The sequence below is a fragment of the Eucalyptus grandis genome, chromosome 6 (genome assembly GCF_016545825.1).
Source record: "Eucalyptus grandis isolate ANBG69807.140 chromosome 6, ASM1654582v1, whole genome shotgun sequence".
In the NCBI taxonomy this organism is placed as follows: domain Eukaryota; kingdom Viridiplantae; phylum Streptophyta; class Magnoliopsida; order Myrtales; family Myrtaceae; genus Eucalyptus; species Eucalyptus grandis.
In genome coordinates, this window is record NC_052617.1 from 40,083,152 (window position 1) to 40,106,917 (window position 23,766).

At 39.0% G+C, this 23,766-nt stretch overlaps 2 protein-coding genes across 3 annotated transcripts; both read left to right on the forward strand.

Annotated features, from left to right (window-relative positions):
* Positions 1-1,028: 1,028 nt before the first annotated feature.
* LOC104449711 (valine--tRNA ligase, chloroplastic/mitochondrial 2) lies at positions 1,029-17,548 on the forward strand. 2 transcript variants are annotated; one of them, XM_010063951.3, is made up of 27 exons: positions 1,029-1,333; positions 1,458-1,545; positions 1,899-2,025; positions 2,331-2,414; positions 2,591-2,685; positions 4,000-4,091; positions 4,962-5,015; positions 5,750-5,802; positions 5,886-5,953; positions 6,800-6,875; positions 7,139-7,222; positions 8,150-8,298; positions 8,376-8,493; positions 8,598-8,714; positions 9,448-9,668; positions 10,779-10,868; positions 11,263-11,374; positions 11,536-11,646; positions 11,806-11,943; positions 12,593-12,643; positions 12,733-12,845; positions 14,621-14,768; positions 15,456-15,560; positions 15,704-15,805; positions 16,362-16,434; positions 16,596-16,762; positions 16,946-17,548. In XM_010063951.3, exons 1-27 carry the CDS (start codon positions 1,180-1,182, stop codon positions 17,072-17,074), a joined length of 2,919 nt encoding a protein of 972 aa, XP_010062253.2. In that variant the 5' UTR covers positions 1,029-1,179; the 3' UTR covers positions 17,075-17,548. The 2 variants fall into 2 exon arrangements, with proteins under 2 accessions (XP_010062253.2, XP_010062254.2); XM_010063952.3 differs by lacking the exons at positions 1,029-1,333; positions 1,458-1,545; positions 1,899-2,025 and having other exon boundaries at positions 2,591-2,665.
* Positions 17,549-18,486: 938 nt separating this feature from the next.
* Positions 18,487-20,646, forward strand: LOC104451995 (probable transcription factor At3g04930). The gene has a single exon (XM_010066538.3). It carries the CDS (start codon positions 18,604-18,606, stop codon positions 19,729-19,731), a length of 1,128 nt encoding a protein of 375 aa, XP_010064840.2. The 5' UTR covers positions 18,487-18,603; the 3' UTR covers positions 19,732-20,646.
* The last annotated feature ends 3,120 nt before the right edge of the window (positions 20,647-23,766 follow it).

Consider the following 23,766-nt stretch of genomic DNA (forward strand, 5'->3'; position numbering starts at 1 on the left):
TAAAAGTTGTCCACGTCGGGCCGATCATGCCATGTCGGCCGGCCGGCGTCCAATTAGCAAAATCCGGCTAAAATTGGCCGGAAAGGACTAAATTGGCACAACTTAAAAATGTTTAGGACTGAATCGACACCAAAAAAAGGTTTAGGACTAAATTGGCACAAATGCAAAAGGTTTAGGACTTTTTTGGCACTTTTCCCCTCCATGGGAGATACTCCCTCATTGCCGAAGTTGCCGCTCTCCTTCGCAGCTTTTCCCATCTCCGGTTTAGGTTTTGCAAGAGACAGATAAATTTTGTGGCAGACTGGGCCGCAAAGGCCAATAGTAAAGGCTGTCTTCTTCCTAATTGGGCCGAAAGTCCCCCTCCTCTTTTGATCTTCTTCTTTCGGATGCATTAGCGGCAGGTTGTAATATTTTTTCCACTTAATAGTTACTTTCTTTCTGTCCAAAAAAAAAAAAAAAGCACCACCAATCACGTGGCTTAAATGATGATTGCGCTCTTGAATCTAAAACACAATGCATTGGTCTTCACAATCATCTATCTTTTAATTTGCATTATAGATTTGCAACGCTGTTTGGTAAAGTTTTCCTGACGACATTTTTCAATTATAGAAAGAGGGTGCAGCAGCTTTCATAAGATACATGACAAGCATCTCAAGGCACATAGCTGCCACTCCGCAAGCCACAACCATAGGCCTACAACAATTTCCAACAGTTTTTAAGAGGCTGTCTAGCCCAGATTTTGCAGCGCAGCTGCAATTCAATCGCCGTATCAATGTGTACGTTTGGAATAGGTTCCAATTCAAGGGAGTTCGGAAAATCTTTCGGCTCGAAGCCGATAGGAAAGCAATGCTCGGGCTCTCCAGGGGGAACGGGCGATTGATCAATTCTAGTGGGCCAACTAAACTCTAGCTCCCGGGCCTGGGCCCAATTCGAAGGAATCAGCGACACCGGCCCATGAGGCCCATTTCCATTTTCCATCCCATCTTCCCGATCCTCCTCTCCGCCTCTCCTCTTTCCCTCCCAATTATCTGCTTCGTCTTCCTCTTCCTCCGCTCAGCCGAGCCGTTCGCTCGCGCCCATGAAGCTCTCCGCGACTGCACATAGCCGCCTCGCGCCGCGCCTGTAGAGCTCCGGAGCGTCTCCAAGGGCCCCGCTGCTCACCGCTCCCCGAGATAGGGCATGCGAACGATGCTCCAGATGGCCGTCTCCGGGCCGTCGCTCCTCTCCTCCCGCTCGGCTTGCCGGCTGAACCCTCTCCTCCTCTCGGCGCGGCGCCCGTGCGCCGGGATCCCTCGCCGGAGGCTCTGCGGCTCGAGACTCCGGTTCTTCGCGGGTAAATTCGTCGCTCCGATACGACGCGGTCGTTTCCGCGAGTTGTTTGCTTCCGGAGTCAGCCGGTGCTTTTGCTCGTTTCTCTGCTCTGACTTCGCCGAGTTTTTGTTTCGAGCGCGTTTCAGTTGCCGCGGCGTCGGGCAATGGCGTTTTCACTTCGCCGGAGATTGCGAAGAACTTCGATTTCGCCTCCGAGGAGAGAATCTACAACTGGTATCGTCTTCTCGGTCGAAGTGGCCGTTTTATGCTTGGTGGAGTTGATTGCTCATTGCGTAACTGCGTTAGTGTCTGAGTGTGTTTGTTTATTAATTGGGAAATGCTAATGAGTGTCGGTAAGCCCATTGCTGGGCAGTAGCTAATGTGTTTCGAGTCTGATTACTCTCTTGAAGACGCAATTTTGGCAAAGAAAGTGGAAGACTTTTAGGCAGCTCACTGTGGGCAAGTAGATAATTTATTTTAAGCATTGCTTGTGCTAGCGAAATTTAGGAGCTTTATTCAAGCTGATGAATGGACAGCAGTAAAGCGATTGTTTTAGATGTAATGTAACATTGGCTGTTTCTTGTTAGGTGGGAAGCTCAAGGATATTTTAAGCCACAGTTAGATCGAGGAACTGATCCTTTTGTCATTTCAATGCCACCGCCTAATGTGACTGGTTCGCTGCACATGGGGCATGCGATGTTTGTGACACTTGAGGTCGTTACTCTTTTTTTTATTAGTTGTTGATTGAGTACTAGCTGGTTTTGCTAATCTTGTGAGACTTGCTCTTAATTTACATTGATTTGACTGAAGCTAAATCATGACATTTCCAATTTCATCTTATCTGCTTATAATATCTTTCACTTCTGGGTTTTTTGCACTGCTTCTTATACTTGTATGAAGAGCCAAAAACTTAGCTTTTTGTCTTATAGTTCATATCACTTTGAATTTGTTGATATAATATGTGAAAAAAGCTGACTATGATATAAGGGTTAAATTGCTTTCATGGTCTACTTGTTTAGGATATCATGGTTAGATACCACCGCATGAAGGGAAGACCAACACTTTGGGTTCCTGGAACTGACCATGCTGGAATCGCTACCCAGGTATGTCCCCCAAGAATCTCCATGTTAGCAATAGGATTGCTGATAACATCTATGATCTCTTTTCTCTTGATATGCCATATAACCTTATCATCTTTGAACTTTAGTTACTTTTGAGACAATCCAAGTTCATTTGTATATTGAAACTCATTTGCCTTTTGTCTTCGGTATTATTGCAGTTGGTAGTTGAAAGAATGCTTGCATCTGAAGGAATAAAGAGGGCCGACTTGAGTAGAGATGAGTTCACCAAACGTGTATGGGAATGGAAGGAAAAGTATTTATGCCTTTCCAACTAGAATTTTTCTTGTTTAAAGGATTGCTTCTACCAAGCATTGCTATCAAATTGCCTTTTCTTCAATTAAATTCATTGCCTAGCAATCGATTAGAATGACCTTATTTATGAGTTTGATAGAAGAATGTAAGTGATGACTTTTACTAGCTTAAGAATAAAATGACAGAGCTAGCTACCCTGGTAGCTAATGGTTAGTGTCTGTCCTTGGTCTTTGTGGATCTTGGTTGAGCTAATGTGTGAAACACTCCATGTAGAATTGTGGTTAAAAGATTGATACTCGAAGGAGTTAATGGGGACCTGCATAAGTGGTGGAGAATGTGTTTCATTTGACACACCACACAAAACCTTACCAACCCTTGACATTTAACACCCATAGCTTGTTTATTTTAGTTGTTAAGGAATCTTGGTTTTGGAGTGCTGCATGTAATTACTTAAACAGGGAGTTCTTGCTGGTCTTCCAAACTCCCCTTTGGCCTAGCTTTGCCTCACTTCTCTATCAACTTCAATAAATAAGCATTTTTCTATGTTGAGAGTTCCAATTGAGAACCTTAATCTATTAAGTGAAAGAGGATACGTGTTGACAAGCACATCAATGAACCTTGTAAACAAGAAAGGCGAGATACTTTAAAATCCTATCTTGTGCAAACCGGATAGAGAATGACAGCTGTAGTGTAGTTGAAGAAGGAGGAGTAGGATGCTAAATTGAATTTTAAATGGCTTGTTGGAAATTAAGCTAAGCTTTAATATCATGTTTAGAATCCCAACAGAAAAGTTCAAGTTACTTGGTGGAAGAGTATACATGTATATAATTTCAAAATATTCCTCGTACAAGCAATTGACATACTTTGACATTTGGATGTATGCTATGATTCTATTACAGTGGAAATTACTTTGCGCCAAGAGAATGACTGTTCTTGAAATTGCTTGTAATGCCTCTCTACCTCCTTGCTACTCCATGGTTGTGAGACTGAAACTACTATTTTTATGACTTTTAACTATGGTGGTAGCCTGCATTTGCTATTTTCATAATTCAGCATTGCATTTTCCTAAACCTTAGAGATGAAGATGGGAGCATGCAATTTCCATTTCATCTGTTTGAAGTCTATTTATGGCTAGCAAAAGTACTGGTGGACCCAGTTGGTGTTAGAATTAGTTAGTGCTCTGTGATTGGTAGTCGTGTTGTAGTTGTAGATATACTCTTCTTGCATTAACTGTGACATGAATCCTGTGCACTTTTTCTATAGTTAAATTTTCGTGACATCTTCCCTTAAACATTTATATATCCTTGACATTTAGGTACGGTGGAACCATAACGAGACAGATCAAGAGGCTTGGTGCTTCATGTGATTGGTCTAGAGAACACTTCACCCTTGATGAGCAGCTAAGTCGTAAGGCAGTTTTTAACCAAGTAGAATCCTAAGAGATAGAAAATTTTTGGATGCTTCTCTATCCTTTTTCATATCTTGTAAACTATATAAGTGAATGAAAGTCTTTCAATAGCTGTTCTCTTATGACTCTTATTCTAAAGTATATCCTGCATAACAATGGAATTATGTTATGATGTAATCACTGAGCTGTAGCAGAATTTCTCTGTATTTAAGTGCATGGAGTTCAGGTCAAATTGTCGTGTGTTTCTCAATGTGAACTTTATTGAAAGCTGGCAACAAAGTGCTCGAGAATGAGCTAATGTACATTGATTGATACTTGTAGTGGAATGGAGTTCTTTTTAATAAATACCTCCACCAAGATAAATGATGCCTCAATAGGGTGCTTCAACCAGGTTAAATGATAGGCTTCTGGATGGATGCTCTACTTAATGATCATGATTTTCAATTCTTGCTGAAAATGAGGACCATTACATCTGCTTCCATCTGATTCGTTTTCTTCTTTATTAATCAGATTTGGGCCTACCTTTTGATTTCTTTATTCTTCTCCCAATATGAATTTTATTCTTCTATCTATATGTCTATGGATATGCTTATATATAACTCAACAATTCTTATCTAGTCTTGTCTCATCATTCTTGATTGTACTTATTTCAGATGTCCATATGTCTTAGCTTCTCGCTCTTCTTACCTTTCCAGAAAAGCTGTTTTCTCTTGTCATTATCTTGCTAGTTCAACTCATTTTTAAAATTATGAAGTTTTGACCAATTGATGCATTCGAGATTTTGTAATGATTAACTCATAATCTCATTAGGTTTCATGGCTTTTTCTCCTAAGGTTCTATTCTGAGAGTGACTTTTATTGTGTTTTCAGGAGCCGTAGTTGAAGCGTTTGTGAGGCTTCATGAGAAGGGCTTGATTTATCAAGGTATACAGTAAGCTTTGAGTTGGATTATTTGATTAGTTCTAGATCAAATTGAAAGCTAATTGGTAGGTACAAACTGGAGGAAAGACATTAGAAGTTTGTATCTCATTGCAATCTTGTCCTCCACGGTTGCTATGTCATTGTATTTGACCAATCCTGAGAATATTGGTCAATTGTCTGGCTACATGTCAATTAGTGACCACTTGTTTCTTGGTCCTGTCCAAGTTTCGCATTTCAATAACTTACAAAAGAAGCTTAACACGGTCTGTGTTAACGACCTCGTGAAAACGTTTGGCTTTGGTATCTTAAGCATCCTCAATAATTGGATTATTGTAAAGGTCAGTTAAACTCTTTAAGGAATTATATGGAAGTTATGAAAACTAGAGTTCAACAGGCAACTAAGTTCTTCTGCACTTTACCTTTGGCTTCACAACTTGCGACATTACTCTTTCCTGACAGAAAATTAAAAAAAAAGGAGACTGCTGGGTGCAACCTCTGCATATTTATGACCCAAGGATGAAAACTAATCTGATAGAAGCATATTTTATCTGCTTGATATGAGTTGTTGCTTAGATTTGGCTTCTCTTAAACTTGTATCGGTACAGATTATTTCATGATTTATCAGAAATATGAATCTGTATCTCTGTTTTAACCACTGCTGGTTAATCAATTCTGTGGCATGCAAGTGGAGATGCAAGTTCTTTAAGTAGACAATTGAAAGGAGGTGGTTTTTTCAGGGTCATATATGGTGAATTGGTCTCCTAACCTACAGACTGCAGTTTCTGACCTAGTAAGTTCTTTTATCTTTCATAGAGTAATTAACGCTACGGCGTCGGGTCATAATATTTGACATGAATCTCATTTCTTCATTAGGAAGTTGAATATTCTGAAGAACCTGGTACACTGTACCACATTAAGTATCGTGTTGCTGGGGGTTCAAGGTATTAACTGCTTTGGTTATGTTTTTCTTTCTTGGATCTACAAAAAGTTGCAAATTTTGGTATTTTGGATTACGTCCATTCTTTATCCCCTAACTCACGGTGTATTTTCATCTTCATCTTCTAGCTTCTTGTTTGTGTGATCAAGTCATCCAACTTGCTCAATTTCTCTAATCAAGTTTATACATCATTTGCCATTAGTTACTCCATCAAATTGTGGACTTGGCAAGAACTCCATGTGGTGCTGATATCTTGTGCTGGTGCCAGATCACAACACACAGAAAACTCTAATAAAAAGGAAAAAAAGAAAATGGTGAGAGAGAGGGATAGAGAGAAGGGGGCAACAGAACCACTCCTACACAGCTAAGATCGACCCTTTCTGGAGGATAGGCGAGGGTTGCCACCTCTGGCTGCCAAGGCATGAATTTTGGCATTGATTATAATCATCCTTGATTTGAACGATATCATTGCTTGGAAGGTTCGAGACGTCCTTCAGTTCTAGTCTTTAAGACAGTTTAATTGACTACTGCAGTTCAAAAACATAAGAATACACTACAGCTAAAAGATTGAACATTTCAGCTTTTCCTTTATCCCATTGTGGTAAAATAAAACTATATAATTTAGCAGCAATGACAGATTCATATGAGTTTCATTCTCGTCTAGGCTAAATTGGGAGTGCTGTGGCTCTTTTTTGGGTGTCTTACTGATGAACATAAACTTCAACGTGAACATGGTTTATTGGCATTCTTATTTGGAATATTTGTATGATTTTGAGGTTGACTGTTCTTTTGCAATTATCTGACAAGCGTTGTTTGGTTCATCGATAATAACATAAGTCCCTTCTTGTAGGGATGATTACTTGACAATAGCTACTACTCGTCCAGAAACCTTGTTTGGTGATGTTGCCATCGCAGTCAATCCTAAGGTATATTAGCTTTGATAGGAAAGCCTGATTATGGAATTGACTAGAGGCCAAGTGCTTTGGGTTCTTTGTGACATGGAATGTAGTAGGAATTAGTTTAATAATGGTCGAATTTAAAATGTAATTTCTGGCTAGCTTCTAATTGTTCTTAATTTATTGCTCAATTCTTTACAGGAATATTCATGAGATCATATGGGTCAGCCCAGGCAGTTTGCTTTGGGTTGTCTTGACAATGAGTAAAGCTAAAAGTGATTGCATTGTTGCAGGATGATAGATACACAAAGTACATTGGTAGGCAGGCAATAGTACCCATGACATATGGCCGTCATGTTCCAATTATCTCAGATAAGGTAAAAGCCTTTCGTTGTTCCTTGATATTAGTAAAGTTGTTGTCTTCACATATCATACTATGTTACCCTGCATCACCAGTGAAAATAGGCCAAAATTTTGATTAGTACTTTTTAAATAGATGAACAATCAAATCTTGACTGTGAACGGGGCCAGGCAGTGTAATTGATTTATAAAGCGCTCGTTGAAGACAACAGGATTGCAGCAAACATAAGTGCATTAAAGAAATATTGTATCCATAGTGTCCGTAGTATTGGAAGGAGCACGCCTGTCCAATAAATTAATTGCTGGTATCTCAAGAATGTGAAATTATAGACTGTCCTTTCCCTTTCGGTAAAGATCCCTTTTTAGGCCCATTGGTTTCACCTTCCCTAAACAATCCATGGAATAGATCAAGGTATCAATGGGTTGTTGATTTCTGGCTTTTGCCAAACCTACAATTATGCCTTTGCTCTTCAATTACTGTCCTTGCTACAACCCTTCAAATGCAAATATATGAAAGAGCTGCAACCTGCAGCTTGCTGTCCGAGGGCATTGAAAGTAGCAGGTGGTTACTTACTCTTCATTCTGTTTCTCAATAAATCCTTTTTCTGTGACACCAAACTGGTTCCTGCTGACCATTCTGAAAAAATGGAGTTGGATTCCTGCTTCCCAGTCTTATAAATTTCTGGCTAAGTCAACCTCCCAGATTTGCCGTCCTGAGGTTCACTTTTGTCCTTTTCACCTTAGCACTCAGTGTTGGCCGATCCAAGCAGCTCCATGAAGTTGGCATCACTGTTCACTATGTGATGATCTTTAAATTGGAAGGACAATGATATTTCTTTCCTTATTATTCTCTATTTGATTTATTTGTTGCTCATCATATTTTTCTCAAGAAGTTATAGGTATATTTCATTGATGCTGATTATTGATTTATGTTGATGGTGCAGTATGTTGATATGGACTTTGGTACTGGTGTCTTGAAGATAAGCCCAGGGCATGATCACAATGATTACCTTCTTGCCAGAAAGCTTGGTCTGCCTATACTCAACGTAATGAACAAGGATGGGACGCTAAATGAAGTTGCTGGGCTATATCGGTAAACCTAGTTGTATGAGATTAGTTTTTAGTCAACGGAGAGAACTGTCTTACTTATTCTGTGCTTGCAATCTCCAGCGGCCTTGATCGTTTTGAAGTAAGGAAGAAACTTTGGTCAGACCTCGAAGAAACTGGTTTGGCTGTTAAAAAGGAACCACATACCTCACGGATACCCAGGTCACAACGTGGTGGAGAAGTGAGTTTGAAAAATATTCTTGCTCATTTTTCTGCTACTGATATTGTGCAAGGGTCATTTTCTTTTGGTGTTCTTATCTGTTTCCCCATTGTGACTCTGTTCAGATTATAGAGCCATTGGTAAGTAAGCAGTGGTTTGTATCTATGGAACCTTTAGCAGAGAAGGCACTTCAAGCAGTTGAAAAAGGGCAGTTGACAATCATGCCTGAGAGATTTGAGAAGGTATGCTAAACTGAAGGAAGTCTTTTTTATCTGTCATAATAATTTTGGAATTTTCTTGTGCTTTTTTAGAGTGTTCCTATGGTTTATTTCTAGTAGCTTTACTGGGGAGCACTACTTTTCTTAGACTTTGTTTGATAACTTTATGTTAAACGGGAATTCAAGGGAAAGGGAGAGAGAAGAAATTGCAATTCCCTTAACGCTTTGATATGTATGTTGAAGGGTTACAAAGTAGACGAAGATGAATTTAGCATTTATCTGATGTCTCATTTTTTGTATTCACATTTTCCTTTTTGAAGGAAAAGAAAATAATGGTACACCAGTTTCCCTCTGTTACCTCCCATGGGAACCAACTGTGGGCATGGAATGCTCTTACCTAAAACCTACCCATAAAAGTGGGGACGAATAGTGGGCTAGAATTATTTCTCTCATTTAAAATCATTTTAATAAATTTCCTTCTTAAAATATATTACCTTAAAAAATTATTTCATTTTGGTTCCCTCCACTTCCATCCACCCAACAAAAATAGTTTTAATTACGGCTTGCTACTTTAGTACTGTTTAGTGCTCCTTTGGATTAGGAAAGAGTGATTTCTGCATGGTGATATATGATCGGGTCAGCTATTTTGTTATCTGTTATGAATGACCTTTTAGAGTGTCATCCGTACCGACTGTTCTTTCAGTGCAGTGGTATTTGCTTCATTCTTTCACTTGAGCCAATTAGTTTTCCATTACAGATTTACAATCACTGGCTATCAAATATTAAGGATTGGTGCATAAGTAGACAATTGTGGTGGGGACATCGCATACCTGTTTGGTATATTGCTGGCAAGGACAATGAAGAAGTATATGTAGTTGCCCGGGATGCTGATGAAGCTCTTCAGAAAGCTCAGGAGCAGTATGGAAAGAATGTTGAAATATACCAAGATCCAGACGTTCTTGATACTTGGTTTTCAAGGTCTGTCTCTTTGTTAGAGCTAGAGTTTCTCTATGCCTGTTTATTATGCTGATCAAAAGCTTTTCAGTTAACTGCTTCATTAGACAGTGAAGAATTTTCCTCTTAGAAGTAGCAAGCCTTATTGGGACATAGTAATTATACAAGGATGGGCTTTTGCAGATTTGAGATAGATCATGCTAGAGTAAGATCTCTTAAATAAATTGTTCTTCTAATTAGTACTTGGGAAGGATTATTGGCAAAAGAATTAAAAAAAACTTGTGAGCATTAAAACGATCCTGTATTTCATTACTGGGAAACTAAGTTTAGTTTTTAATTTTGGGCATCATAGATGCCTGCCTTAGTGACTTTTTTATATTCACATATATTCTTTTAAGTATTTCTAAGCTTATTCATGAGGTCACATATGTAGGAAAATTTTTTTTCCCTAGGTCAGTTCACTTGGCAAGTTAAATGGACTTGCTAACTGTAGTCAGCATGTATGTGTTCATGCTAACTTGTAGTGAGAAACTCTCTTGATGTAAACTATCTGCAAGAATAATGAATACCTGAGCACATGATGTATGGGGGTACTTGTAGGTATTACATGGTAAAGATGTTTCTACAACAATCTTCACCTTTTCAGTTTTGCTAATTTTTTAGCTAAAGTTTCAGATTCTCCAAATATGCTTGAAAATTAATACAGACGATTTGTTATAATCAAACCAAATATTGTAGAACTGTTCATAATCTTTACTTGTGACGTCTAAAACATGTGTAAAAATGAAGAGGAGCATTCAATTATGGTCAAAAGCATATTTGGTACGATGAAGCATATGCATATTTATCTGCTTACAGAGCAGAGCTGTCTTTTTAGTGTCCCTCAGTGTGGTAGCTACGCAGAACTATAAAGGAAAAATGGTTGTAGTTCTTTATTCTCCTATGTCATGATGGTAGCATGTGAAAAATAGAAAGACCTGTCCTCCCTACCCTTGATGGGTTTAAAGTAAATGAAGCTTATGGAATTTCTGCATTCATTTTCGATATTATGTTTTCATGATGGACACTTTGTAAGAAACTTGTAGAACTGGCTGCATCCGGTTGACTAAATATATATCTCTGTGGGCTCTACAGCGCCTTATGGCCTTTCAGTACTCTTGGATGGCCAGATGTATCGGCTGAAGACTTCAATCGCTTTTATCCAACAACAATGCTAGAAACAGGGTGAGTACATCCCGTTTGCTTCTCCATTAGGATTTCTATATCCAAGATCTCTAACTGGAGATTTGGTTACTGCTCCCTGGCTGGAAGCTTGCTTGACTTTATGCAGTGTTATAGAAACAGTCAATATTAATAACTCCCTTAACCAGCACACAAGTGCTTTCAAGAGAATATGCATTACTTGTTCCAAGTAAATTTTTGTGGGCTTGTTCTTCCCGCTGCTTTGAATCCATGGGCTCATTCAAGTGATTGTAGTGAATCTCTCCAATGGCTTTTTGGTTTGACTTGCAAGGTGTTTCCTGCCAATAAATTAACTTGCATTCCGGAGTATATTACTCCACATAGACTTTCGTCCTCTCATTCTACTGCCTAAAAAGTGTCTTTTCCATCATTTTAGGCATGATATATTATTCTTCTGGGTGGCAAGGATGGTCATGATGGGAATTGAATTTACAGGGACAGTTCCGTTTTCGTATGTTTATCTGCATGGTCTTATCCGTGACTCACAAGTGAGTATGACACCTTAATTGATGAATTTCAGCTTTGGCCATAGCACCATAGTAATAGGCACAGTAATTCTTATGAAGCTGCACATTGGACATGTTGTACTCGTATTTTTGCTTGTAATTTTCTTTAACTACTCTTACCTGTTTCTTTTCAAATGTTTAAGGGGCGGAAAATGTCAAAAACATTGGGAAATGTGATAGACCCAATTGATACTATTGGGGATTTTGGCACAGATGCCTTACGTTTTACACTTGCTTTAGGAACTGCTGGTCAGGTGCGTATTATTCTGGGAGATTGATTCATCTGTTCAAGGTTGTTTATGGTGATTTTGAGATAAGGAAATGTCTAAAGAACTGCTGCTTTTGGATGTGCATAATACCTACATGTACTAGATGTGACTCTTATCTGCTAATAGTAGTTGCTTTTCTTGTAGGATCTTAATTTATCAACTGAGAGGTTGACTGCTAACAAGGCCTTTACCAATAAACTATGGAATGCTGGCAAATTCGTGCTGCAGAATTTGCCCGATCAAAGTGATATATCTGCCTGGGAAGCAATATCAGCTTATAAGGTTTGTGAATTTCGTTGGTTTGTAAACCATCATACACAAGTCTTGAATTATCTTGAGACAGTTTATGATTATTTTCTTCATCCTCTTTCCTGGGTTTGATGTAACCCTACCATCCAATGGTGCAGCTTTTTTATGGTTCTTCTTTACAATTGCTTTATTTATGTGGCAAAGATATTTTGAAGTTTGGCCGCATCTATGGCAGTTGGGTGCACCTTGGAAAATAATAGTTTGAATTCTTGGAATTCATCTAATATCCACTTTTTCTTTGATCATTGAATATGCACTGGACTTTACCAGTAATTCCAAATTTAAGCATTGGAAGAGGACAGTGATAGAAACTAAATTTAGAGTTGGTTCTTTTGATTTTAGATAAAATACCTAAAAAAACTTACACAGCATATTTTCTGTGTGAGAGAGCCAGAAGGAAGCTGAAAATCTTAAATTAGGGAAGGTCTCTAATTCTTATTTGAAAGGAAACTTTCAGCACTTGTTCAACTCAAGTTAAAATATGGACTCACATGGAATATGTATGTATGGTTGAATACTGAAACTAAACTTCATTTGCTTTTGCTATTTTATATATAGTAGAAGGGTGACCCTGACCTATTATGTCACCTAAAACACGTCTGCTCTTGTTCCCATTTTCCAGTTTGACCAAGAGGAGACTTTGCTCAGGCTACCTTTGCCAGAATGTTGGGTGGTGAGAAACTTGAGATTTTTTTTTTTTTTTTTTTGGCACTGGTTTATGTTGCTTACTACAAATGGAGTCTGACAGCTTTGACTTTTCAGATCTCTAAACTGCATTTGCTTATTGATGCGGTCACCACAAGCTATGACAAGTTCTTCTTTGGAGATGTTGGAAGAGAAACATATGATTTCTTTTGGGGCGATTTCGCCGACTGGTATGTTGTGCATTATGATTAAGTTAGCTTGCTCAATTGCAATTACTTGTAGCTGGGACTATTTAAGAAGCTACTCTTCAGGAGAACAATCTGTCTTGTTAAATCCACAGGCAATTAATATACAGGTCCAGTCAATGTGAAAGTTTCATTATCTCTCTGTAGCTTATAAGCATGAACAAGTTTCATTCGGAGGATTGTTCTTTGAGGTCCATTTGTCAAACTAAATGATGCTGAATGTCATCAACCTTTTGTCTCTTCCCTCTTTCTTTCCTTTTTGGGTGTTGGAGTTGTTTGTTTCTCTCGAATAGTACCCACAATCCTCAAAACCAAATATAGTACTCTAAAAAAACCATTGCAACAGGATTTGGGTTTTTGTCATCAAAGTTTTGCAGCTTTCCACTTTCTGATGGTCTTGGAGCTGCTTGTTTCTCTTGAAAAAAGGAATGAATTAATGACTGTCGACAAAGATATTGCCATCAAAATCAACCAATTCTGTATCTCTTTTTATTTTGATGGGACTCTTGAATCTGCTGTTAGTAGAATGACCTAGAATCTTGGGCAGCACATAAATTCTCATTCTTTCCACCTTTTGAAGTACATTACCAGTCCATGAGTTTGATTGGAATAGATCTAGTGATGAATTTCATGATGTATTGGTAATCTCTTTTGATATGCTACCATCAGCATCATAGATGTCAAGAGTTGCTTACTTTATTCATCGTGCAATAGGAATGGGAACACTAATGAGGCATGCTAGTGGTCAACATTGTAGTTCTTACACTTTTGGTATTGTGGAGACCTGTGGAATGCACCAATTGGCATTTTATGTGCTGTTTCTCATGAATGAGCTCGTTTATGGTTCTTGAGCTTGTCGGTTATGTTTGCACCCCCTTGGTGCCCTATGGTGGCTTTTTCATTATCTAATAGAAAAAAGGTCTTGGTTTGTAAATTTAAATCGTGGTTCTTCCAAGTATTCATTTGGAGTGAACTATGGGGATAATAAATTTCTCTAGTAGTTTTTTTAGTAGTCATAAATAAGTGTAGCCTTGACAATATTAGTAAATAAACTAAGAGCTTTATGAATTCAAGTCATTGTTTATGAGTTAAAAGTCAGTTAGCTTAGGTTGTACTATAATTGTTCTTGAGCTTATGATGACATGTTAAAATTGATCAAGCTAGAGGTTGGGTTGATTGGATTGCAACCAAACATATGTACTCAGAACCAGGAGAATTTAACTGAATCTCAGTTTGCAAGGGGATTATAGAAATCTGATAATATTGAATGAGTAGTCTACTAGGAAAGAACTTATTTACACAAAGGGAGACTCATATTCATGTGTCTGTTGCTGCAAGCCCCTCGAGAACTTATTGGAAATAATATTTTAGTGGGAGAGGAGAGAGATCTTCAGGGCGTGGTGTATCTTATGACATGAGAATAAGGAAACATGTTCTTGAAAAATCTGCTAACAGGACTTTTATCAAATCTCTGACAATTAATTATGGCCAAGCTATAAGTGATTGATGTACATATAGTCTAATAGGCAATCAATTCATATACCTGTACGTTTTTGTTTAATGAACATGTGATTCTGCATTGAATATTTTAGAGAAACTGTCCTTTCTTTCTTTTTTTGTTTAAAGGGAAAACATGTTTGAGATTGGTACGCTTAATTTTGTAAGAACTAGCTTTGGATAGTTGACTAGGGATTTGTTGCATGAACTTTTGTCCTCTTTCCATTTGTCTGAGTGTAATTTTCTCGCTGTCATGCTTTTAGGTACATTGAAACAAGTAAAGCTCGGCTTTACAACAAGGGGAGCAACTCAATAGCTTCTGTTGCACAGGCCGTTCTATTGTATGTTTTTGAGAATATATTGAAGTTGCTGCATCCATTCATGCCCTTCGTGACTGAAGAACTGTGGCAGGTGAAAAGACATTCTAAACCTGTGATGCTGTTCTTTGTCCTAGTTGATGAGTGGCAATTAGTTTTGAAATTTTATATCAGTAAGAAATATTTAATGATTATGAACATATGAAATTATCAGTCTATCAAATTTTTTTCTGCTCTGTTGGCTTGTAATCCTTTTGTGCATCCTAACTTTCCTCCTTTCACTTGGCTTTGAAGCTTTCTACCAAACCCCTGGTCAGGGTTTTGGAAGTTGGTGTAGAGAGAAGGAATCCTTTTGTATATTCTGTTTTTATGAGTCTTTATGCTCTACTTTGGTGTTCTGATGCACAGCATTCTGATTTGTTTTTCATCATACGAAACTGTGATAGTCTGTAGAAACACATTGTAACTTAGCATTGGCATTCTTGCTACTCAGCTTGATCAGTATATCCAAGCCTCGCTATCCCTTTACTTTCTTTTTTTCCTTTGCAAATTTCTATAAGTTACGGTAGATTTGTAGCTTCAGTCATACCTTACTCAAAGTTTATTGATGGTTTCTTGCATAACAATAGCGTGGAGTTAGTTTAAAAACTATGGTTGGCGTGGAATGGTTTAGTATACAGTTGAATGGTTTACTATACTTTGTTGTGCACTATGTATATTATCAATCCTGGACAACTATCATCTAAGCTTTTTCTTATTCAACCTTTTGATTTACATGTAGGCTCTGCCAACTAGGAAAGAAGCCCTTATGGTATCTCCCTGGCCAAGAACTTCACTTCCTAGGCAAATCCATTCAATCAAAAAATATGAGAACTTACAAGCTTTGGTAAGTTACCTGGATTGATTCCTGATTCTTCTTATCAGGAAACAGTCTTAACTTGCACGAAACTTTTATCATCTCATCTCTAATAGAAGGTATATCATAAATGAGATATCTAATCAAATTATTTTCTTGTTTGTTATATGCAGACAAGAGCCATCAGAAATGCTCGAGCTGAGTACTCTGTTGAGCCCGCAAAGCGTATTTCTGCATCCATTGTGGCTGGCTCTGATGTCATTGATTACATATCTGTAAGATGTTCTGTTCTTTGTCACATAGTCTACCCTCACTGACAAATGCTGAAGGGGACAATAAAAATGCTGAACAGTTTTGATGATTTTAGAATGTTAAAACTTTCTTAGAATATTACTATATTGCCTTAGTTTGCCTCTTAAACCTACCACGGAATTGTCTTTGGAGTTTAAACAAGTTTTTATTGTGGTATGTATGATAAAAAGCAGTTACACGAGTCCCTTGATAAGGAAACATGGTAATAAAATACTACATATAGTTTCCATGGGGAAAAGCAAGAATCCATTTCTTGCGTTGCACTAACTATAGTAAAAATTCTGGGATGCAAGTGATACTTTCATTTAACTTGTTGATATGTTGAATATCAGGCTTGCTCCTTCAATGTCACATTATTCCTTGGTGATTCATCCCTTATTTCCTGATAATTTCTAATTTAAAAGCATTTTAACCCATTCTTTGAGCATTTTAACTTTTACTTGATTTTCTAATCAGGGACATTACTTCACAGAGTTTTGCAAAGTGTTAATTGACCTTGTATATCATTTCTTACTGCAGAAAGAAAAGGAGGTTTTAGCTTTATTGTCCCGCCTAGATTTAGATCATGTCCATTTTACTGAATCTCCACCAGGTACGTATTGTTTATTGTATATTGTTTTTTTTTTTTTTTTTTTTTTTTTGGGGGGTGTTTTGCAGATTGCAGTCAGTTTTGTGTGTTGTTTATGTGTTCCTCCTCATGGCGCCTTTATGAATTGTAAAATATTGTGATTAATGCAACGGCTATATATTCAGGATATGCAAACCAATCTGTTCACTTAGTTGCCGGTGAAGGACTGGAGGCTTATCTTCCCCTTGCTGATATGGTCGATATCTCTACTGAACTTGAACGCCTTTCTAAACGCCTATCTAAAATGCAGACGGAGTATGATGGGCTTGTTTCTCGTCTCAATTCCCCTAAAGTATGTGTTTGAACCCACCTTAATTTGTTGGCGTATCATACACTTGCACGTCCTTGCGTCATTTGTTTCACTCGAGGAGAAGCTTGTTAAGTTCACTTATAGAACGTATTAATTTCTTTAATCTCATTTTCAGCATTTTAGTGCATGTTAACGACATTCAGCTCTTGCTTTCTGAGCCCGCAGTTTGTAGAGAAAGCACCGGAGGATGTGGTGCGCGGCGTGAGAGAAAAGGCGGAGGAAGCAAAGGAGAAGATTACTCTTACAAAAAACCGCCTAGCTCTCCTGCAATCAACAGTTCTGGTTACGGAGTAGGTGCTCGGCGCAAATTTTTCTTAGATCCTGAGGCAGTCCAAATACCTCCTAAAGTTCCATGGAGTAGGTGTAGGAAGAGAGCAGCACTATGTCCTCCCCAGTCTCTGTTGAGTCATAGCCCCATATATAACCGAAGATGTCTATGCGACGACTGTTGAGGAATATGTGCACAGTTCATGACGCGATTTTTGACTCATTACTCACTGGACGGATCTGTCTTCAACCTTCGCTGGGACGGAGATGCCCTCAAGATGTGCTCCGAAGTTATTCTCGGAAGAGCTGCATAAAAATCGAAAATTTGTATTTTTGTTGGCGTGGGTCGCTGGTTTCTTTGTTCGTTAAAATCACATGCCCAGAACATGAAAGCAGCAGTTTGGCGTCTTATTGGTTTTGTGCCCTAATGGAAATTACAAAGGGTCGTGAACAGGAAAAAAGAAAAAAAAGAAAAAAAAGGTCACTTCATGATACTAATTAGATGAAAGCGTACATCCCGTTTGTCAAATTTGCTGGACGATTGTCCAAGTCTCGTCTTAGCACGTACGACTAGAAGTGACGGGTCTGAAATCTATCAATGTGACTATATTTTTCATGCGCGTTCGCCACATACGTATGATTGGAAGCAAATTTTAGCAAAAAGTGATTGGATCCTGTAATCAAAGTGCTTTAATAACATTGCATCATCCTCCAAATTTGAATAACATTGCCTTTTGGAGCTAATACAAGTGGAGCAACTATTGGTTTCTGGACTATAATCTAGTGCAACTCTTATGTCGCGCGCCCGCCAATGACAACCGTTGTAAAGGAATCAGTCCGAGCAAGAGTTGTCGAAATTCGATGAGGCAGTTAGTTCGAATGCACGGCACTAATTAAACGCGTGACTCGCTTACAACGATACCATTTATATTTTATTTTAATTTTTTAAAACCTGGTTTAGGAAGAGCAAATGAATACGTATAACTAATTGCTTCAATAAAATAGTACCGTCCTCCAATTTTACTCATGTCTGATCAGTCACCTTTTAGAGCCAATGCAAATGAAGTGATTATTAATTTCTCAACTATAATTTAATGTAACTTTTATTACGCACACAAGATTACATGACAATCACACATAAGAAAGCAAGTCAAATAAGAGTTATTAAAATTTAACGCGATGTTAGTCCCGGAGCACACCGCACTAGGTAAATGTCATTGATCACTTACCTAAACGTCACATCTATTGTGTCACTTTTTTTTCCCCTTCTCCTATTGTTAAGCTTTAAGTCATGTATGGGAGCGGTGTCAAAACTCTCTTCTCTTCTCCCGTATATAATTTTAGGGTGGGGCAAAATCACCCGTAAATAATAATTTTTAAGGCAAACCAGGAAAAGGAAAAAAAAAAAAAAAAAAAAATTTATTCTTCGGGGAGCAGCCACGACCTAGTTCGATCCACGAACGAAACCAGCCAGCCGACCCGCCAACCAGCCCACCCGCTCGTCTCCTGTGCCGCGACAGGGGTTCGTCCGTAGCCGTAGCCGTAGCCGGAGCCAAATGGAGTCCTCCTCCCCACGCCACCACCACCACCACCACCACCACCACCCCCCTCGAACCACCGTCCAAACTCCCCATCAAACGCAAAAGCCCTCACCCCGCCGCCTCCCCGACCACCACCGCCGCCGCGACCCCGCCGCCTCCCCGCCCTCCAAGTTCCACCGGATCTGGTCCGAGGCCGACGAGATCCGGTTCCTCCAGTGCCTCCTCGACTGCGCCTCCTCCCAGCGCCTCTCCTTCCCCCGCGACCTCCGCGTCTTCTACCGCCGCTTCTCCGCCGCCTCCGCCGCCTCCCAGCCCTACTCCAATTCCCAGCTCTACGAGAAGCTCCGCGGTCTCCGCAAGAAGTTCCGCGCCGTCTCCTCCCGCCTCGACCGCGGCGCCCTCGACCCCTCCCGCCTCTCCCCCCATGACCGCGAGCTCTTCGACCTCTCCGAGAGGCTCTGGGCCCCCAAGTACGCCTCCGTCTCGCCCTTCGCCGCCGGCAATGGCACTGGCAATGGCAATGGCAATGGCGGCGGCGGCAGCGGCGATGTCGTGCCTGATGATGGGGTTGGCTTGGTAGGCGTTAGGGTTAGTTTCGCTCCGGAGTTGCATTTGGGGTCGAAAGGCCGGGACGAGTATGGTAAGGGCGTGATCTGTTGCGCAGAGGAAGAGGAGGATGACGAGGAGGAGGCGGAGGAGGAATGGGAGGAGGATTACGTCGCTGACGACGTTCACGGCAATGCAAATGGTGCTGATGCCGCTCGTGGCGATTGTCGTGGAGGCTTGAAGATGAAAGAGGTGAACGTGGATTGCGATTTCGGCGGGCGAGAGGACAGGGTTGTGATTTCAAATGAGACTACTGCTGGCTTAGGCGGTGGTGGTGTTGGTGGGATCGGTGAATTGGTGAAGAGAGCTGCCCTGGATGTGTTTGATCAGTCTTTGGAAGAGGTCAAGGCGGGTTTTTCGCAAGAGCCGCCTCTGCGTTGTTATTGCAGATGTAGCTGCCTTTCCGAAAGCCTCGACTCTAGCTTTGGCGCGTTCAAGGATCGGCCAAGGCATTTGCTAGATCAAAGGTCGGCAGAGTTGGACGTTTTCGGTCGACGGTTGAGGATGATTATTGAGGAAGTACTTACCAGGAAGTGAGTATGTGTTACCTCCTGTAGCTACGATCTCGGTGTGTGCATCGCACCGATGAGTGCAGGTTCGACTTAGCTAATGTTAATTAGAATTGGGATAATTTTTTATGGATGCATAGGCAGTTTTTCGAGTGCTTATATAACCTAGGAAATGAGTTCACAGCCCTTCTGTAGATAGAAATCTGTTGTCATTCATCTAGTCATATTACTGTACATTCCTCTATCTAAGTGCATTCTTCACTTATGTATCCATTTTCCTGGATCACAGAAGGTGGAAGTCATCTATCTTGTCATTGCAAATGTGGTTACGGTTCACTTTGATAAGTAATCTTGAGTTTTTGAGCATCTTCACTTGGTGATCGAGTTTGATGCCTGGGGAAATTCTGTGTAAGAAATTCATGCTCATGCTTATTCCTTCCAAGGACAGCAGTTGGAAGGTAAATGTTGGGGAGAGTAATTAAGCTAAATTGAGTGGATACAGTGCGAGGCTTGAGCTCATCTTAATTCATTTACTTGGTGCTTCTAGCTAAATTAGTGCTTGATCGAGCTTTACATCGAGCACAGAAATGCTAAATAAGAAGGAAACCTCAAGATACATCTCAATGGTCTTTCAACAGGACATAATCTTCATTTGTTTTGTTGATTGGGAAGTATGGAGAGACAGACGGAACAAGGCCGCTGGTCTCATGCCGTGGGGGTCTCTTCTCGTGACAACGTCAATGAAAGGTTCTTGTTGTGATCCTTTCACGACTAAGGGAGGATAAATTGTGAAGGTGACAGACAGGGCTTGCTATACTCTGCTCTAAATGATATATATTGCATCGTCTCCCAACCGTGCTGTCACGTTGTATAAATCTGCACTCTACATACCTTGACAGAGGAAACAATCACATTTCACATAATAAATTTTAAATGTGCACTACTCACAACCGTGCCGTGACGGATCATCATATTTCCGTTCCCTTCCGATCTACTGGATGCGTATGCATCGAAAACTTGTATGGAGTGATTGAGTTTAGCTTATTTCAGAAGAACAAGCCCTTGCTGATAGGGAAACTATTTCCAGGCTAGTGTCATACACAGACGTAGTCTGGAAAAAGGCTTGGTTTGTTGGTATGCTGTTTAACTCGTGCGGAAGTGTAAACCTTCTGCTCATGTCTTGCTCAAATCTAAGCACACACTGTCATTCATGCATGTTTTTTGTTCCGCATGGCACAACAATCTTCCACGCGTTTTAAGTGTCGGCTATTACCATTGGATTTTCTTTGCTTCTTCCTCTTGATTTTAGTTTTGCATAACCCTTGCAAAATCAAGCATTCATTAGACAGATGACCTTATAAATATGCGCACCGTAAAATTTGGCAGGAGAGATATTGCACCACGAGCGCCTGTGATGCTTAGAAGTCGAACGACCGAAGACCTGTAAATTCTGATTCGTGGCACCTCTCTTCACTGAAATTTCTACGGCAAGCTAATTATTACATCATCTCACCAAGTGATTAAGATGTGTAATTGTTGTTCGAGAGCCAAGTAGAATTCGTAGTCACTCGTCTCGATCATGCATTCAGAAAGGGTAGTCCGGCCAGACTGAAGAAAAATTGATGCATGTGAAAAAGGCATGCGACGATTGCGAAGTGTTGGGCATGCGATTGCGAAGTGTTAGTCATGCAGAGAAGGTATTCGTCGCAGATGGTCAGCTGATGGCATCATGTGATGCACTGAGTGACGTTACGTTAGTGGTGAAAGTGAGATGCTCTCTTGACTTCATCCCTCGCACCGAATCAGTACCAGTATCCGTCTTTTTCCTGAATCCGGACATCCTCGATTCGATTTACATTCACAAATCTTGAGATCACGAGACATCAATCTACATCTGACTGACCGTGATTTAACAGCTGTGAAAACAAAAGACGTGGAAATCGACTCGATCGACTAGTCTTTCAATTTCTTGGTACAATTTCAGAGGACCTTTTTTAAGCTCTTTATAAACTGATCGATTTCTTCGAGGGACAAACACAAAAATACCCTTTATTCATCGTGGCATAAGTGTTCTCGGCCGTGGTCATCCGATCATCTATCTAAGCCAATCACTACATTCTAAGGAGTTGATGACAAGGAATCGTGAGGGTACACGGTACATGAAACCTAAGCTTATGGCTCTAAACGGGGGGCGCTTCACTTCCAGGACAATTTCCCAAGATACATTTCTGGAGATACTGTTTCTCAATCAATTGGCTTGGTCACTACTAAGAGGGATAACGAAATCGCAATTATTTGAATTTTTGTTCATTTTATGATCGAATACCAAACCTTGATTTTGTTCAATCAAGTACCTCGATTACTTAGATTTGGGTCAATGTGAGACACCCGCTAAATAAATTGTCATGGGGAAAAGTGTTAGAAAAATCCTAAACTTATTGCATTTGTGCCCATTTAGTCATAAGCATTTTAATTGTACCTATTTAGTCTTAAACTTTTTGATCTAGTGTCAATTTAATCATAAATATTTTGACCTAGTGTCATTTCAGTCATTCTGGTTAATTTTGGCGGGGTATTGCTAATGTGGACATTGACCGACTTATATAACACCACAAGTGTTAACTTAGAAAATTTCCAATAATTTTTTTTTCTCTCATTTCTTCTTCCTCTTGTCAGTAACTAGCCACCGGCCACGGGTGATGGTCACCCTAAAGGTTTGAATTAGCACCATGTCAAAAGGTTTATGTCTAAATTAGCACCTTTAAAAGATTTAAGACTAAATTGATACCAATTCAGTAAGTTTATGCTACGTTTGATCGCCCGAATTTTTAACTGAATAAGAGTGGATATAATAAGATATGAAATACAATGGATTTTGATATATCTCGTCCACTATTTGGTGATTGAAATAATAAATTCGATATATTCACATCATGCACAATATTTGGAATAAACGATATATTAATAAAAATGAACAAATTTTTTTACAAATGGAGATAGTAAAAATCTCTCACAACACTATTACTTGCTTTATTTTATTTGCTTTTTTATTATATTTTCCTCTCTTTTATTAATTAATTTCTTCCCCCATTATTCTTTAATAAAATTTTATTAAATAGTAAACTATACTAATATACCTAAAATAGTAAAATACCAAAAATATGTAATAAATATAAATATAAATATATTTTTATATATTGAAATTATTTTATAAAATATAATTAAATTCAAATATATAAATAAAATAAGATTAAATTAAAATAACTAAATTTTTATTTTTTGTTATTTTGAATTTCTCATATTATAATTCAAATATTATTTATAATGAGATATAATTTTAATATATTTTATTTAAAGAGTTCATCATTTGAGAAAAATAACTTTTCTATTATGAATATTAGAAACCTATCCATATTTATCCCGCATCCCCTATAAGATAAATTTATCCTGTTTATATCCTCCTTATATCCAATTTTATTCTGTTTTATCAAAAGACCAAACACAGAATAAAATAAATTATATCTTATCCTGAATTATATCGTGACTGCCAAATACAGCCTTAAGATTTTTCTAACACTTTTTCCAATTACCATATCATGTGATTGTGCTGCCATAACTTGCCTACTAAATAAAAGTTCAGCACAATTGCTGAAGTGGCTTGCTTACTTGACAAAAATTATGCTACCTTCATTTAGATATAGGAAGATGAGAAGCAAGGGAGACCATTGACTTAGATGATTTTAGCCATTCAATATGTCTCTACTAATGTGACATCTCTCAATAGGACACATCAAACAACAATGTGCACAATTAATGGCTATTTAACAACTGTAGTGTATATGTGGGTATTTTTTTTTTTTCTATCCATAACTTTAACAAAGCCTCACATCAAGTAAAATATAGAAAAGATTGAGTACTCAATAGAACAAAATTAGAAAATTTAGATGCTCATTGCAAGGCGGATAAAGTCGGTTACTTGCGATATCCTTACCTTAAAAAGAACAATCTATCTCAGGGTTATTTATTTTGTTACACTTACATAGCAATGGTTGGACAACCATTC

What these genes read in the sequence shown, in the direction of transcription:
- LOC104449711 (XM_010063951.3), top strand. Translation starts at nt 1,180, where the DNA reads ATGCGAACGATGCTCCAGATGGCCGTCTCCGGGCCGTCGCTCCTCTCC. An exon ending in ATGCTGGAATCGCTACCCAG is followed by an intron (nt 2,415 to 2,590) that starts GTATGTCCCCCA and finishes GTATTATTGCAG; the next exon opens with TTGGTAGTTGAAAGAATGCT. An exon ending in ATGAGAACTTACAAGCTTTG is followed by an intron (nt 15,561 to 15,703) that starts GTAAGTTACCTG and finishes TGTTATATGCAG; the next exon opens with ACAAGAGCCATCAGAAATGC.
- LOC104451995 (XM_010066538.3), top strand. Translation starts at nt 18,604, where the DNA reads ATGGAGTCCTCCTCCCCACGCCACCACCACCACCACCACCACCACCAC.